The 18,328-nt window shown below is 33.2% G+C and overlaps 1 protein-coding gene across 1 annotated transcript in view; it reads left to right on the top strand.

Moving 5' to 3' along the window:
* LOC138707765 (cytosolic carboxypeptidase 6) overlaps positions 1–18,328 on the top strand; it is a 1,502,040-nt gene that overhangs the window by 1,273,577 nt on the left and 210,135 nt on the right. The window contains exon 10 of the mRNA XM_069837635.1: positions 1,269–1,379. Coding sequence (XP_069693736.1) covers positions 1,269–1,379 — 111 coding nt within the window. The remainder of the gene's footprint in view (positions 1–1,268; positions 1,380–18,328) is intronic.

Here is an 18,328-nt window from a genome sequence, read left to right as displayed (position 1 = left end):
TTGTGTGCACAATAAATATCGTCAAGAGGGCTATTAAGCACTTGCCACGTGGAAACAGTACGTCTGGCAACTCAACCGTTGTTACCATAGCAACAGGCCTACCAAGTTATGTGACATTCAGTTGTTTTTCCGATGGCAACGCTCCTGTCATGTCCTATCTTTAAAAAACAAGTATAGAGCAGTTATTTGTAATATTTCAACATACTTATCTAGGTTGGCAACTCAGAATTCAGTAAAATAAACTTTCAATCATGGCGGTCGTTTACTTTAAGCACAAGAAAGTACACTATCGTGCAGAAATTAATCTTAATACACGACTCCAAAACTTTAAGCATTCATCGAAAACTTCACTTGTCATAATTATTGTTTGTATTGTACAGTAGTGGCAAAAAACCGGACCGATCCTTGTAGCTAATTTCAGAGCCTTGTTCACTCCAGAGCACGATAGACTGGTAACTAAGACTTTCGTGGTTCGAATCCTGCCTGGGAAGGAAACTTTTTTTTATTCCTTATTCAAATGTATTCCCAATAACTTTTTATTGCAGCGACATTTTACTATTTAATTAACTTATTATGCCCAGAACATGAATTTTACCAGCAATCGAAAAGTATTGGGAATAAATTTGAATAAGGAACAAAAAAAAAAGTTTCCTTCCCAGACAGGATTCGAAACACGAAAGTCTTAGTTACCAGTCTATTGTGCTCTGAAGTGAACAAGGCTCTGAAATCAGCTACAAGGGTAAGTCCGTTTTTTTTTCCACTGCTGTACATAAGTTAGACGTATCACTTAATGGTTTCATTTAACGGTCATTAGAACTGAAGGTATTATCCGGTGTACGAAGTGCTGAGTAGAAATATATCTATCCATCCATCCATCCATCCATCCATCCATCTCTCTCTATCTGTCTATCTGTCTGTCTGTCTGTCTATCTATCTATTTAATTTATTTATTCTGATGTAGTTAAGGCCATCAGGCCTTCTCTGGGTTCAGCTCCTGATTCAAGGAACTTTTCCGGAATTTTCCATGAACGTGAGGATGATGGAATTATTAAGCTTACTAGTCCAAAATTCAAAATTCGTCGAGACAGAACATAATTTCACGGGGAGACAGAAGCAGCTTTCGACGCGCCGGCTTCAGAAAATAACACTAGTATGGAAGTAGGGCGCCTTGGCATTATTCAATGAGAATCAATGTCTATACAATGCATTGCTGTGTGCAGATATGTGTACAGATGAAACAGACTCATAACAGTGGTGTTTCCGTACAGGTACGAGAGGCACATCGTGTTTCCAAAACTCCTGGCCCAGAATGCTGAGGACTACACGGCAGCCAACACCATGTACAATCGTGACGCCAGCAAAGCCGGTACAACGAGACGGTGAGTTATTATTATTATTATTACTATTATTATTATTATTACTATTATTATTGTTATTATTATTATTATTATTATTATTATTATTATTATTATTATTATTATTGAATATCGTGAATGGATTTCGGCGCAAATTTTAAGACAGAAAATTCGCTTTGATGTATGTAGTAAGAAAAGTCATTATAAATGTATTTTATGTTCACGAAATTTAAAAAAATAAAAAATAAAAAAAAAGGAAACAAAATTAAAATCGAGAAAAACTTTTTGGAAAATGCTGCACTTTTTAGCTTTTCGTATGAAATTTTACGCGAAATAAGATATTTGAGGCGTTTAGTTGCAATATCAGCTACATCACTAAAACATAAATTTTCAGTATGACGGAAAAACGTTTGCAAGGAACTAAGGATTTGCAACCAATACTATTATTTCATCATACAAATCCATGTGATGTATCTGGCTTTGGAGCTTAACAGTGCTGTAACAGTTGTAGGATCAGATGAAGATATGAAATATAACATTAACTCATTTTCGGAAGAAAAAAAAAAGTGATGTATCTGATTTTGCAACTACACGCCTCATTTCTCGGAATTTTGTAAATATTTCGTACGAAACATATTTATAAGGTTTTACGTAGCAGCACCATGAAGCCAGCTTAACCAGTTGCCATACTGGATTAATGTTTACAATATATCTGCACGGGTCTATATTACTCATTGCATAAATGATTGCCGATTTCGAGAGAGACGCTGGCGCTGCATCATCCATCTCCTACGCAGTGTTTATGCTGTAGTTCGCCTACAGGCCGCCGGCAAACATTCGTGCAACGAGTAATACTTCGTTCCATGTCTGACTGCCGGAAGAGAGAGAGAGAGGATAATTGTTATTCAACCAATGGCAGAGGTCTCATTCCACGCTTATCTTGAAGTAGGACGGTCTGAAACGTTCTACGAAATGAGACCTCTGTCATTGGTTGAATAGCAATTGGATACTTTAAAGTAGAATGGTGCAAAGTGCCAAAATCATAGAAAACGAAATTTTTACGCAGAAAAGTGCAATATGCCTAGGAGGATGATATATGAAAGAGGCTACATCCACTTGTGTTTCATAAGCGAGATATTTAGATGTTACGTTGCCAGCACCATGCAGTTTCAGATGGTAAGCGCTCTCTTGAGCTGCATCATAGACGGGCAGAGTGTGCACAAAATATTATGAAGACTGACACCAGTCTTTCACAGTTGCCTGATAGTAATGCTTGTTCCTTTGCAATGGATCTAAAAAAGGTCATGTTTGTGCCCAAACTTACACACAACGAAATGTTTTACAGATGTCAGCTTTCGCGTTATAACTTTGGAGTTTGTGTATGTGATACAATGCAGTCTTACATGTGTATGTGGGGTGAAAGCATCGCGAGTAGAGGTGCCAATGACATTGCCTCGTGTCTGATAAAACTGGTCAATAGGGACATAACAAACAAGAAGAATCTGATAACTGTGCAGCTCAAAATAAAAGCCGTGTAATGGTTTTCATGTGTCTCTTTTTAGTTGTCATTGGTTGATTTGAGCACATAGAACAACGTTTCCTTCTCAGTGGCCACAGTTTCTTGCAATGTGATTCTGGTTTCGCTTTGATTGAAAAACAAGAGAAAGAGACAAAAGCCTTCATTCCTAGTGACCTGCTTAAAATCGTACGAGACTCTAAAGTTGTAAAACCATTTCAAACAGTTCCAATGCTAGAGTCAGATTTCCTTAATACCCAAGATGTTGCTGATCAACTAATTTCCATCAAGAACTTGAATATTTCTAAGGCATGTTGCATTCAGTATGATGTTAGTAAAGCAGGTAGTGTTTCTGTGTAACAGTCCCATGATAATGAAGCAGTGCATACCATTAAAGTGCTTAAAAAACGTGAAAGATTTGCAGTCAGCATTGTTTCAAGTTAAAGTACAAAATAGGAAAATTAATGAAAAAAAGAAGGGGGATCTACTAGCAATGACTCTCTGTCTTCCAAATGAGGAGCGTAGCCAGTTTTACAGGCAGATCTGTGAGTAAAAATTACTCAGAATAGGAAAAAATATGTATTGGACTTTGCACCATTCTACTGCAACTGTACCCATTACTTAACCCTTTTCACAATTTGTGTTATATAATTAAATATGGATAAATAATGTCTTTACATACCGCTATTATTAATGAGTAAACACTGTACTATTGCCGTTTCCTATCAGTAAAAAAAAAACATGACACAAATATGTGTACAATTATTCTTATAACTACATTTGTTTGTCTTATCTCCAATGTTTCATTTTTGGCACTTTGCACCCTTCTACTTTAAAGTATCCAATTATACTCCTCTCCTCTTCTGCCGGCAATGTTTACATCTCCTGTCAGGCATTATGGAACGAAGTATAAATAGTTGTTAGGATTATTACGTTAGAGCTTGTATGGTTGCGTTAAATGCGTAATTTCGAATGTGATAGCACTAAGATACACTGCAATTTTTGCAAGTAAATATTAAGTATATTGTCTGTTGTGGCGATATATTACAAATTTGCAACATTTATTCAGTTTTAAAATCTTATTTGCCGCTTTGGCAAAACATTGTGATTTTTAACCCGTTATTACTAATGTTTTACACCGCTCTTCCATGAATTTATTCGCAAATTTTCAGGTTCGCTAATTATTATTATTACTGTTACTGTTTTAGCATCTCAGTTTTCTCTGAAAGAAAAGCAAATGGAGGGTTACGTACAGGATGGCGCAAATGTCATTCTTTACTTTTAAAATAATTTTAAGTGCTGTAATATCCTTAAAAATATATTATTATTATTATTATTATTATTATTATTATTATTATTATTATTATTATTATTATTATTATTATTATTATTATTACTTGATTCGAAATTATATTTCCATAATCATGTGCAATATATTTATACCCATTCATTAAGAATGCTTGGTCTAATTAGATCTGTAACTTATTCTTTTTCTACTCCTATGTGTTTATTAATTTTATACTATACATTGGTCAGATCCAAGCTTGAATATGCATCTGTTGTATGGAACTTCATTACTTCCACTGACTCGGCTAAATTGGAGAATATTCAAAGAAAATTTATTTCCTTATGTTCTTATAAATTTTTACCAAATTCCGATGACTATAAATATGAGATTAACTGTAGATATTTTAACTGCTGCAGTTTATTTGCTAGACGTCAAGATCTGGATTATTTATTTTTTTGTAAAGTCATTAAGGGTGATATTGATTGTGAATCTTTCCTAAGCAATATCAGTCTTCGTATTCCTGCTCAGGGTTTAAGATATCATAAAATGTTTTACAATAGAAATTCTAAATCTCTCTCTCCGGTCTGCAGATGTATAAAATAAGCTAATTTGCATAGATCAAACTTGGATCCATTTAATGTGTAGTGTATACTTTGAAGTTTTATATCAGTTTTCATTTATATCTTTTGTTTAAATATGTATTTTAATATTATTCTCGCTAACTTTTATAACATTTTGTTATTTATTAATTTATTTGACTCCATCCTTTCATTTTCAAATATAATTACTTTTAATCTCATTATTCTATGTAGTTTAGTCATCCATTTTATCCCGTCCATTCATTGTCATTATTGTCGTTGTATTATAATCTTGTATATCTTTGTAATACTATTTTATATGATTCCATTCTTCATTTATGATTCCATTATTTCATTTCTAATTAACATTTTAATTAATTGCCATTAATTTAATTATTTCTTTGTACTTTTATAGTAAATTATTGCTAATGTTTTTGTTACATTGTTTGTGCTGAACTGTAATTGGCCTCTGGCTGTTGTACAGCACATTAAATATAAGTAAATAAATAAAAAATAAATAAAAAATATTATTATTATTGTTATTATTATTATTATTTATATGATAATGATTATTTAAATCTCATATTGAATTTTTTAAAGTACAATCTGATATAAATGGATTACATGGATGGATGTGGTGAAATAAAATGAGAGGGAAAAAAATAATCTTATGTTTAAATTAAGGGATTAATAAAATGTTTACAGATTTATAAATTCAGCATATCTGTACAATATTTTATAATTTATATTTATGAATGAAGTGAAATGAGATAAAATTAAAGACTAAAATACAGTCTTATGTTTCAATTAACAACTTTCATGAAATAGTCCGCCAATTTAGCTCTGTGGTATCGTTCTGTCTTCAGACTAGCCGGCCCGGGTCCGATTGCCGGCGGGGTGAAAAGTTTTCTTGTAATATTTCTACTTCAGGACTAGGAGAGATGGCGGTGCACAACTTCTAATCACTAAATTGTGCCTGGGTTAAATCTCAAATCTCTCCGCAGTGCATATGAAGGGAAGGTATATGTCACTTTTGATAGTGATTCGTTAGTCGGATGGGTACGTTAAGCCTGGCGGCCGCCTTGGTGCTATTCGATAGAAGTAGGCCACGTGCCGGCACCGGGTTTTCCCTTCTCCCTTCATCACCTTCATCCTTATCCTCCCCCATTTTCTACACTACACTTACACGAGTACCTAACATACACTCACTCTAGTACACGATATAACTTCACAAATACACATCATGCATAACGTGGCCCGCCGAAATGTTGTGCAATTTGAAAATAGGTCACAGTCCTGCCATCTATCCGCAGTATGCGGAACCCGAATCACGCAAAGTGAAGTGGGTATGTATTAAATACACACATACTGTCATGAAATACAGGGACATCATTTTAATTTTACTTCAATTTTTATTGTACCTGTGTTTTTGAATGTACTTCACTCCCACCCCTTCTACTAATGAAGTTCAACCGCCCTCCACACAGATCCAAGACCGCATATACAGTCATAGTAGCCTTACGGTCATAGTAAACGGTACGTTCCAAAAATGTGTTCGCGTTTTCCAGTGACGAAAGAGTTTTCAATATTGCATCATTTTCGCATAGGTACTGTCGTCCATTTGCCTACGTAGCATTCCGGTTTCCCCCACCTGCTTCTATTCGCCTCTCTGTAAATGCTAGTGGCTGGGCTGTCTTAGCTCCTTTCTGAGAACATTAATTTCTGTTAGGAATTGGACGTCTACGTAATATTATACCCATATAGTCTAACTGTTTAAAATAACTTAAATAAAAGGGCCTCGTTAAATAATTAACTGTCACGTGATTTCCCCCCTTTCTACGGCCCTGCGACAAAACCACTTGGACGGACAGTAGATAGCATGTCTTAGTAATTTTATCTTTTCGGATCGAGCAGAAGTGCAGATTGAATTTATAGTACGTAAGGTACTCTGAGAGTAGGTATAGAATTATTTCAACATGAGTTACTAGTACGAAGGACGAAACTGGTAATTGGAATTACACACATTAGAACTGAAGCCTGTATCGAAATGAACGGCCACCATTTTGACAATGTGTTTAAATATCTATATTATGATTATTTTCAATTTAACGTCATTCTCTATAGTGTACTCTAATGTGTTGTAGACAGTATAATATACACTGCATAATGAATACGTCCACATGGACAGCTCAGTTCGTGAGTAAAAACACTTATTGTTAATTCTGTACTGTATTTTGATTAAACAAAAACCTACTGAAAATTATCAAACTCAAAAGCGTGATATTTCCTAGTTTACGTAAATGGATGAACTACTTTTCTTCCCTCCTATACCTAGTAAAGTGATTTGTTTGTATATTACGCCAGTATCATCGAACTCCAGTCGTGGAAGGGGGTATCAACCGTTGATCCAAAGGTATACCCAGGTTAATATTAGAAATGTTAGTAAAAATAAAATGTTGTCCCTGTATATAGGCCTACAATATTATAGCCTAAGCAAACAACTAATCCAAACGAATTGGAATGGTCCGAATACACTAAAGGTTGCCAACATACATTATAATAAAATTGGAAATATCGTGTGTTCAATTCTACAGCATTTAAGTAACCTCAATCGAAGACCATCACTGTAAATGATGTAGATTTAAACAGTGGGCTATATGCGAGAAGATACTCGCGGATAGGGGAGAGTTGGGTAGTATCGGACATCGGGTAGTATCGGACAGTGAGTTTCTTTCAACTACAAACAGATGATAGAACCTGAATGACGTGGTTACGTTTCTGTGATGTCGCATACAGTTACGTAACCACGTCATTCAAGTACTACCATCTGTGGTAGATGAAAGAAACGCACTGTCCGATATTACCCGATGTCCGATACTACCAAACTCTCCCCTAATTTATAAGACGCTGTTCTATGTAAAGTAGCAATGTTATTACTTACTGTAGAAATTGCATAGCGAATGATGACAATGTACATGGGATCATTTATTTTATTTTTTGTCTAAAGTGTTGACTTGTTTTTGTAGGTTGGAACAATGTGTTTTGCATTTAACAAAATGGTTTTGTTTTGAATTGGAGCAATACAATGCAACAATGAAACGGAAGCAGAGGATCCAGCAGAGGTCATAACTACACGAAGAAGCTGAAACGAGCAAAACAATGTAGATATATTATTGTACGAAAACATGGCAATGGCGAGGGTGGGAAGCCAATTACCATTATTCAGTTCACTGTGTATAACGGAGGATAAAGGAAGATAATGTTCGCTTGCGGAAAACATGTGTAAACTGAATAAAATATCATTGTAATAAAGAACTCGACTTGTCGTCAGATGGTAAATTTGGCCACCGAAAAGAATGGCTTCCTTATATCTATTGTCAATAAACAGTTTACTTCACACGTCTTTCACCATGTAGGTATAATATTCTTATCTTATCTCTCACTCCTATACAGGGTATTTAAAAAAAGTGTCGCACATTTTTACAGAAGGTAGCATTGGCCGAAAGTAGAAAAAAAATATTCCTATAAACGAAGTTTATTTTTCATATATTGTATTAATTTTAAGCAGAGGTTTTGTTACATTGTTGTAGGGAAATGTAGCAATATAGTCACAAAAATGAAATATCTGTTTCCGGTCCTATTATATCGATATTTTTCTTCTTTTTATTACCAAAGTTCTTCTCTTAGACCTTAAATAGGTGATCATTCAAATGTCTCTCTTGGTAAGATGCACAGTTTGCATGGGAATGATTCATACCACTATTTTTGTGACGAGCGATTTATATTATAATCATTTTCCTGTGCGATTCTGAGCGTTCGAGATCAAGTGCATTCCTTGTTAGATGTATATTTTTATATAATTTATCTTGTCCAACTCAAATAACTTTTATGTTTGGACTTGGATTGAGAATATTTTTTGGAAGTTATTTTACAAGGGACTAACATAAGTATGGAGATAAGTTTTATGTAACTGCATTCTTGTACAAGATATAAGTGACGTTATTACTTCTTCAAATAGCACTACATAATTTAATCATGTCCAATGAATTACGCCCTTTAGGACGAGCTCAAAACTGTATCATAATTCTACCATCCGAAACAATAAAAATAACAATGAAACCAATGGTGGTGTCCCATTTAACTTGTCAACCTCAAAAAACTTTTACGTTTGAACTTGTATTGAAAATAAATTTTTGGAAGTTATTTTACAACAAGGAGGTAAAATAATTAGGAAGTTTTTTTTTTCATCTAACTGCTTTTGTTGCACAAGACACAAGTGACGTAATCATTTTTTCATGTTACATTAGTTACAATCTTTGAGACGAATTCAAAACTGTAGCTTTAGACCTTCCTGTATCAAGAAATAACGTACGAGGGAGGGTCAAAAATTAGCATTAATAATTGTTTTATTAATTGAATATGTACAATAAGACGACAAACACTTCATCACTTTTAACACAATATAACAGGAACACTTGCATAGAACGTAGTTGGGACTATGTGGAAAAGTGATGAAGTGTTTGTAGTGTTATTGTACATATTCAATTAATAAAACAATTATTAAGGTTACTTTTTGACTCTCCCTCATACTTCCAAAGTGACAATTCTAAATGAACAGTAAATCTTGCACACAGCATACTATACATGAAACAATTTTTAAAAATGTTATTGTTTCGGATGGTAGCTTTAAGATACATTTTTGAACTCGTCTTAAAGAGTGTAGGTCATTGGACATGGTTAAATTATGAGGTACTATTTGAAAAAGTGATGACGTCACTTATATCTTGTACAAGAATGTAGGTAAATGAACCAAATCTCCTTAATTATATTAGCCCATTGTTGTATAATAATTTCAAAAATAATATTTTCAATTCCACTCCAATCATAAAAGTTATTTGAGGTGGACAAGATACATGGGATACCCTGTATATAACTATTATATATCTATATTAATCAAGAAATAAATAATTATTGTAATTATTTAAATTATGTAAAATTTAAACGGTTTAACAGGTAAGAAGACACCCCATGTATTTCCAAAACTGGAATTGATTAGAAACAGGATTCAAAGAAGTTCGTTATAACACTCTTTATGATACATGAATTAGTATAATTCTTGTAACAAAGACGGCAGAGCAGGTTTAGCGTAGCTAAGATTGGGGGAATGGAAGGGTAATAAAATTGTCAATGAAGAAGGGGAGCGTCTTTGTCCGCTTTGCAAAGAAAAGGACTCCTATAAACATACTTTATTACAGTGTGTCGAATTGGAACATGTACGGAGAAAATATCTACCACCCTCGATGCTAAGTCAGAATAGGAGTTCGCTTGCATATCTTGACCACATGGGGAATAGAGAATGGGAACAAAAGAATTGATTGTTCCTCTTGAAGGTGAGAAAGATTAGAACTTCAGCTGTTGAAGTTTGTGACGCGAACTGAGGAAGGGATAATAGTATCTACCCAACTGTACACTTTTATGTCTTTTAGGTTAGGATATATTATATAATGTGTTTTATGCTCGACCATGCCGAAATGTAGTAATTATACAACTGGTAGTAGCCCTTTAATGCACCTCATTAAAGTACACCTATTAATTATAGTTCAGTTGTTTAGCCAATGAGAAATCACCATTGTAGCATTATAAAACCGCAAGTATCGATTATTCTCGAATATGCAATCGAAAACAACTAGCGAAACGTCACGGAGGCTGGAAATCCAATACTGTCGTAGAAGGTTATGTTGTGTTACTATAATAATTAGCGTTAATTGTAAATAATATTCAAATAAATTCAATTTGTAACCTCGTTCTTCAATTCCAAATCAATTCCCAGGTTATATAAAGATTAATGTTCATGTTATTTGCTAGATTGTATCAAGGTCAATGACATTCGTTCCTCGGAAAAAATAAATACTTTCGCGTCTGCGCACATCTCACAATTTAGAAAGTCAGTTCCGCTCCTCACTTACATAACCATAACATGAATACTTATGAATAATTTCAAGTAAGAAATATGGTCGAGCATAAAAAGTCGTATGAAACTTGCCTATAATGGTAATTAAGACCCACGTATGAAAAATTATGAAACTTGCTTGCGCTCGTTTCATAAACAAACATACTCGCGTCTTAATTACTACCATTATAGGCTCGTTGCATAATATACTATTATTGTGCCATTTTATTTTAATATGTGTGTTCTTTTAGAGAGTAGTTGGATATAAACATAGGTGAGGGAAACCTACAAAGGAGGACTTGTTTTGGGTACAAAGCACGTACGGTCAGAAGACCCGTGCATTGGATTTTAGAGAAAATTATGATAATATAAAATCTGTATGTATTATATTACTCAATAAATCTATCTATCTATCTATCTATCTATCTATCTATCTATCTATCTATCTATCTATCTATCTATCTATCTATCTATCTATCTATCTATCTATCTATCTATCTATCTATCTATCTATCTATCTATCTATCTATCTATCTATCTATCTATCTATCTATCTATCTATCTATCTATCTATCTATCTATCTATCTATCTATCTATCTATCTATCTATCTATCTATCTATCTATCTATCTATCTATCTATCTATCTATCTATCTATCTATCTATCTATCTATCTATCTATCTATCTATCTATCTATCTATCTATCTATCTATCTATCTATCTATCTATCTATCTATCTATCTATCTATCTATCTATCTATCTATCTATCTATCTATCTATCTATCTATCTATCTATCTATCTATCTATCTATCTATCTATCTATCTATCTATCTATCTATCTATCTATCTATCTATCTATCTATCTATCTATCTATCTATCTATCTATCTATCTATCTATCTATCTATCTATCTATCTATCTATCTATCTATCTATCTATCTATCTATCTATCTATCTATCTATCTATCTATCTATCTATCTATCTATCTATCTATCTATCTATCTATCTATCTATCTATCTATCTATCTATCTATCTATCTATCTATCTATCTATCTATCTATCTACCTACCTATCTACCTATCTACCTATCTACCTATCTACCTACCTACCTACCTACCTACCTACCTACCTACCTATCTATCTATCTATCTATCTATCTATCTATCTATCTATCTATCTATCTATCTATCTATCTATCTATCTATCTATCTATCTATCTATCTATCTATCTATCTATCTATCTATCTATCTAATCTATCCATTTATCTATCCAATCCATCCATCCATCCATCCACCCATCCATCCATCCATCCATCTATCTACTTTATGATAATCAGTTACAGCATTTGCGAAGGGAGGACTTTCTTTTTGTCAGTCGTACATTGAGGTCATACCATGGCAGTCCCCGTGTCAATATATGTAAAGTAAGTCACCATCAGCGCCATTAGAGGGATGTGTTGCTGACAACCTGCAAATTTAGGAGAGGCATAATTTCACCTCTTGTGCCGTGTAGAGCATATGCAGTCAGTGACGATTCACCACTCTTCTTGTGCAGATGATATTGGGCTTGATTCTGATAGAAATAAAACCTTATTAATAACACGCAGCGTGTACGGTGAATATTTATTATTTTAATTACCAAAACGTTTTAATTTCTGGTGCTCTATATAATATGTTTACCACTGGCTCACTACTATTTCATGCAAAGTGCTGCTTACGGTGCACAAACAATATATGCATGTACATAAAATAATGTTACATATAAAATTGATGCTTAGCATTTCTATACTACAGAATTTAGAAATGAGGAAGTGTTAATGAAATTTATAAAACCATCGAGGAGATTTCTGATTCGGATAAACAGATAAATATTTCGAAATTGGATGTTAGCGATTAATGTAAAATATAAAGCCATCAACATTATAAACTATTATAAGCATATTTGCTTTCAGTTACAGAATTTTGTTTAGATATAGGCGTGTTTATTTCATTTTAATAAACCGAGATAAAATTAAAGGAAATACTTATTCTATCACAGATGGTACTGTTTTAATTTTTAGTGATACAAACTGGGAAGTAACATACTGTATCTAGTACGGGAGTTATTATTGTTACATTTTTTTGATCAATACTTCCTATCTCTCAATATTAACAAAACAGTTCCTATACCCTTTTATTTAAATAAAACAGGATTTCCTCCAAGAGAAAATTATTTCAAAATTACATTACATTCCGGAAATTATTAAAAAAATATATACATTTGAGGAGGTGAAATAGTTAGGCATATGATGGACCAAACTTAAGCTGAATAAAATAGGCTATATAGATTATCTTTGCTAGAAATTGAGAAAATTTATTTACAAATTTTACCAACTACGATCCCATCTGACATATAATATAATGCGGTATATTTATTTTACTTCAGCCTATTCGGTTATTCAGTAGGCTTACGAAATAATAGTTTGGGGAAGTATAACAAAATCTGTTATGTTCCTCTGAATCAATTTAGAAAGAAAATAATTAAAATTCTTTAAAATTCTTAAATACGCATTTAGATTATCCAACAAATCTTACATAAATATTTCAAAGTTTCAGACATAAAAATAATTACGAATACATTTTATTAATGTATTATCACAGCGATTAAATTAAGTGCTAGTCAAAGTGTCATAAATAAAGGATCATATGCTATTTCTCTCCTTTCTATAATTGAACCTACAGTAAGTGTAATACCGAATCTGGTCAAATGCATAGCTCTAATTTCGGTCCAAGACTGTACATTTTTTTATTATAATTATCCGAACTCGACATTTGTAAACGATTTCGAGTTATGCAATTGTACTGTTTCAAATCTAACATTCAATTTATGTTACATAGCCTATATCACTAAAGAACGATAATAGAATATAAATAAGAACTTAATATTATTTATATCACTAAAGAATGATAAAAGAATATAAATGATAGCTTGAATAGTATTTATATCGCTAAAGAACGATAACAGAATATAAATGATAACTTAATATTATTTATATCACTAAAGAACGAAAAAAAATATAAATGATAATTTAATATTATTTATATGACTAAAGAACGACAAAATAATAATATGGATAACTTGAATATTATTTATATCGCTAAAGAACCATAACAAAATAAAATGAAGGGCTAACATGAGTATTATTTATAACGCTACGAAACTATAACAGAATATAAATAACTTGAATATTATAACGCTAAAAAACGATAACAATATAAATGATAACTTGAATATTATTTACATTATGTCACTAAAGAAGATAACAAAATATAAAGGGTTACTTGAAGATTATTTATATCGCTAAAGAATGGTAACAATATAAATGATAGTTTGAATATTATTTATATCACTAAATAACGATAACAAAATATAAATGATTACTTGAATATTATTTATATCGCAAAAGAACGATAACAAAATAAAATTATAACTTGAGTATTATTTATAACTCTAAAGAATGATAACAGAATATAAATGGTAACTTGCATATTATTTATATCACTAAAGAACGATAACAGAATATAAATGATAACTTGAATATTATTTATAACGCTAAATAACGATAACAAAATAAAATTGTATCGTTAACAAGACTCGAACTGAATCATTAAGTGAACACATTACCACTGCTCTACGAGACGCAGATGTGACTGATTCCTGCTTAGACATCTTACTTCTGAAACTGCTTCTATAAGCGCAAACATCATGTAACATCACCGTTATGCGAAGTAGACTTAGAAAATATTCGCTGTTCACGAGTGCGGCAAGGGATTTCGACTAGAACGCATGATTTCTATTCAATGATTCTGTGATCATAAGAAATTTCTGAGTTTCAGACCATTTGCCACAAACCTAAAGTGCAGTGTAAAGTAATTTAATTTAAGGGACACTGGAGCTGATTTTTTAATCATATAATGTCTTCCATCAATAAATTGCTTTCAAATGCGGCTGGTTTATTGTGTCTATCAGTTTAAATAACAATACCAAATTTAATCAAGTTTCAAATATTAGTTCCTTAGATATTAATTTTCACTTATTTCAATAATATTAAATTACGAGTAAATTGAAAATATCCTTGACGGCTTCAAAATTATTATTATGTTTCAAAATTTCCTCTGAAAGACTTGCATCTCATGGTTAACAATACTGCGCACGAGTTTTTAAATTTGAGCATTGGTTAATGAGATGAAAATTGTAATATAAATCGCAATTTTTGCTTAATAATTTTCTTTCTTTTTTTTAAGTTAAAGATTGATATTACCAAAAGTTTTCATGCATAACTTTGTGTAGGCCTACTAGATATGCTGAATAGTCTTACAAAATTCCATTAAGTTGAAGCAAATTAAAGTCTCTAAGCCCCATTTCATTGTCGAAAAAACATAGTTTCGAGAAAAACAATTGATTTAAAAACAGCTGTGTGTAGCATTATAAAAATAGCCCCTAGGCCTTTGAAAATGGCTGACGGAGTCTAATAAAGGACAAAATATTAAACAAAAATATATAGCCCTAAGGCAAATATCATGTAAAAAAATCAAAACATGTATTTTTTGCCACTTTAGCCGAAAAATTAGTCCTAGTATTCCTAAGGTGCTGTGACGAACAAACAAACAAATCAAGGAAGTTAGATCGGAACAAAATATAGACCTAGCTATTGAGAAATTGTAAAATCATAATTATAAACTTTTGTTACTGACCTATAAATAGATCTAGCCACTGTATCAAATACAAAAATAAATAATACTACAATTACATATAGTACGACAGTAAAAATTTTGGGGTATATTTAGATTCAAATTTAAATTTTCAAAGTCAAGTGACCTACATATGTAAGAAAACTTTTTCCATAAGTCATTCCCTCAGATACTTAACCAACATTTTACCTCTCAGCCTTAAAAAGAACCTGATCCAAACTTCAGTGATGCCCCACTTCGATTATTGCGATTCTCTATTCACGAATATAAATACTGATCTTGCCCATAGACTACAGCGTGTTCACAATATCTGCGTTCGTTTCGTTTGTAACATTAGAAAATTCGATCATGTAACACCGTCACTAGAATTGTTCTCTTGGAGTCCACTTAAAGAAAAAAGATTCTTCAACTCTATCTTATTATTATTTAAAATTATCCACACCTCCACACCCTCTTACCTAGCATCTCGTTTTGTTTACCTTTCACTACCTCGAACCCGGAACATGTATCATGTCTCTATTCCTCTGCACAGAACATCCTTCTACTCATCATCTTTCAGCTTATCTATTCTACGCCTCTGGAATTCTCTCCCTGACCATGTCAGAGACTGTCGGACAATATCAAAATTCAAATTTAAATTAAAAAATCACATTCCAGTTCATGGTATTGCTTGTTGAACACCTGTCAGGTTGCGCAACTTCGGCTTAACCCGTGACATATAGTAAATATTGTAACTATGCTGTTGTAAAATTGACAATTAATATGTAATGTATTTATTATTATTATTATTATTATTATTATTATTATTATTATTATTATCATTACTATCAGTTATCACTACCATCATTGCTATCTCTGTTTTCTTTCTTTTTTCTTGTATTAGCTCGATGAGAGCTCTATAGTGTTCTTTTGACCCTGTTGACCCTCTATAGGGCTTTAACTTAATTTGTATTATTTTCATCAGTGTTTATATTTCTTTTTTGTATTTCTAGTAGGTTATTTTACGATGCTTTATCAACATCTCAGGTTATTTAGCGTCTGAATGAGGTGAAGGTGATAATGCCGGTGAAATGAGTCCGGGGTCCAACACCGAAAGTTACCAAACATTTGCTCATATTGGATTGAGGGAAAACCCTGGAAAAAACCTGAACCAGGTAACTTGCCCCGACCGGGAATCGAACCCGGGCCACCTGGTTTCGCGGCTAGACGCGCTAACCGTTACTCCACAGGTGTGGACTTTTTTGTATTTATATGTGTTATCTGGTAGGATGGAAGAGAAGGCCTTATGGCCTTAATCCTGTCAGATTAAATTAATAAATTATTATAAATGGGTGTGCGATGGTTCCTTTGTAAAATTCGATACCTTGTGACGAATATGCAGACAAATGAAATAAATGTGGACTAGGACACCGAATCTGCATTTAAAAAGGCTTAAATAACGGTATTTCTGAGCATCGAACAAGTCTTCTGGTACAAAGCTGCTGAATTACTGGCCTATGTTAGGGTGTAAATTGGTTGCGTTGTAAACTGCAATATCTTATGACGAACACGGGCACAAATCAAAGAAAGTTGGACCTACACAAAGGATTTGTATTCGAAGATTCTGGGAACAATTGGAATTACAGGAGAGGAGTTGTCCGCGGTTAGTTTCTGGACAGGTTATAATATTTGCATTGTGCCGAGTCAATTAGACCCTCACACGCCGGGACAAAGCCCGGCGAACCTCGCTTTCCCGTCACGACAATGTTCTGCTTGGCACAAGTATTCCCTTTGTTCTAATTCTCCTGTTTTATTGTGTTTTATTTGTGGTGTCCGGTTTTGTACTTGACCAATAGATAGCGGTATTTGTTTGTTCACGAGATGACTGTGAGACTAAAATCCGGCTCTCGTGGTATTAATGTTCAAGAGAGAAGCACACAACAAAATATGTATCCCGCGTACGTGAATGAAAACTTCCGTTCCCCACAACGTCACACCGCCTTCAACATTCTAGACTAAAGGATTAAGCAACTCGTGTTACACACAAGGGCTCCAAAATGTCCAGTCTCTTCCATTTCCTTTGGTTGTTGCGTACTGTACCTATTTACATTTTAAATACACCTGTCTAGTACAAATTTTAACTCAAATCCTAAAAAATCAGAGAATCAAAATATGCTACCTGTAACATCTGTACAAAATTTCATAAAAACATATCAGACAGGAGAGGCTATTAATATAAACTTAGTTCATCATATACAAACATAATCAGAATTTTTACACAAACAATACGCTATCTGTAACTCCTGTACAAAGTTCCATAAAAATCTCTTTAATATGAAAGACCTTATTAATTTTGGAATAACTCTTCTCGGGTTCTCAGCCCGGTGAGTTGAGATTCAATTCCTGAAGAAGATGGCAGAGCTAGTCATCGAAAGATTGGAAGCAACTATCCAACTCACCTGGCTGAGAACCCGAGAATAATTATTCCATATCCAAAGCCGGGAAAACTTCAAGTCCTACGTTATTTTGTCTAAATGCACCCCCAATAAAGGGGTAGTTCCTCTCACACGAAAGTAATCAGAGTTTGTACATAAAAATATAGGCTACCTCTAACTCCTGTACAAACTTTCATAAAAATCTCTTTAATATGAAAGACGTTATTAATTTTTCAATAATTCTTCTCGGGTTCTCAGCCCGGTGAGTTGGGACTGAATCCCTGAAGAAGATGGTAGAGCTAGTCATCGAAAGATTGGTAGCAACTATCCAAATCACCTGGCTGAGAACCCGAGAATAATTATTCCATATCCAATCCCGCGTACGTGAATGAAAACTTCCGTTCCCCACAACGTCACACCGCCTTCAACATTTTAGACTAAAGGATTAAGCAACTCGTGTTAGACACAAGGGCTCCAAAATATCCAGTCTC

Source organism: Periplaneta americana, chromosome 10 (assembly GCF_040183065.1).
Source record: "Periplaneta americana isolate PAMFEO1 chromosome 10, P.americana_PAMFEO1_priV1, whole genome shotgun sequence".
Taxonomy (NCBI): domain Eukaryota; kingdom Metazoa; phylum Arthropoda; class Insecta; order Blattodea; family Blattidae; genus Periplaneta; species Periplaneta americana.
The sequence above is the reverse complement of the archived record's forward strand: the minus strand, read 5'-3'. Positions and strand labels throughout refer to the sequence as shown.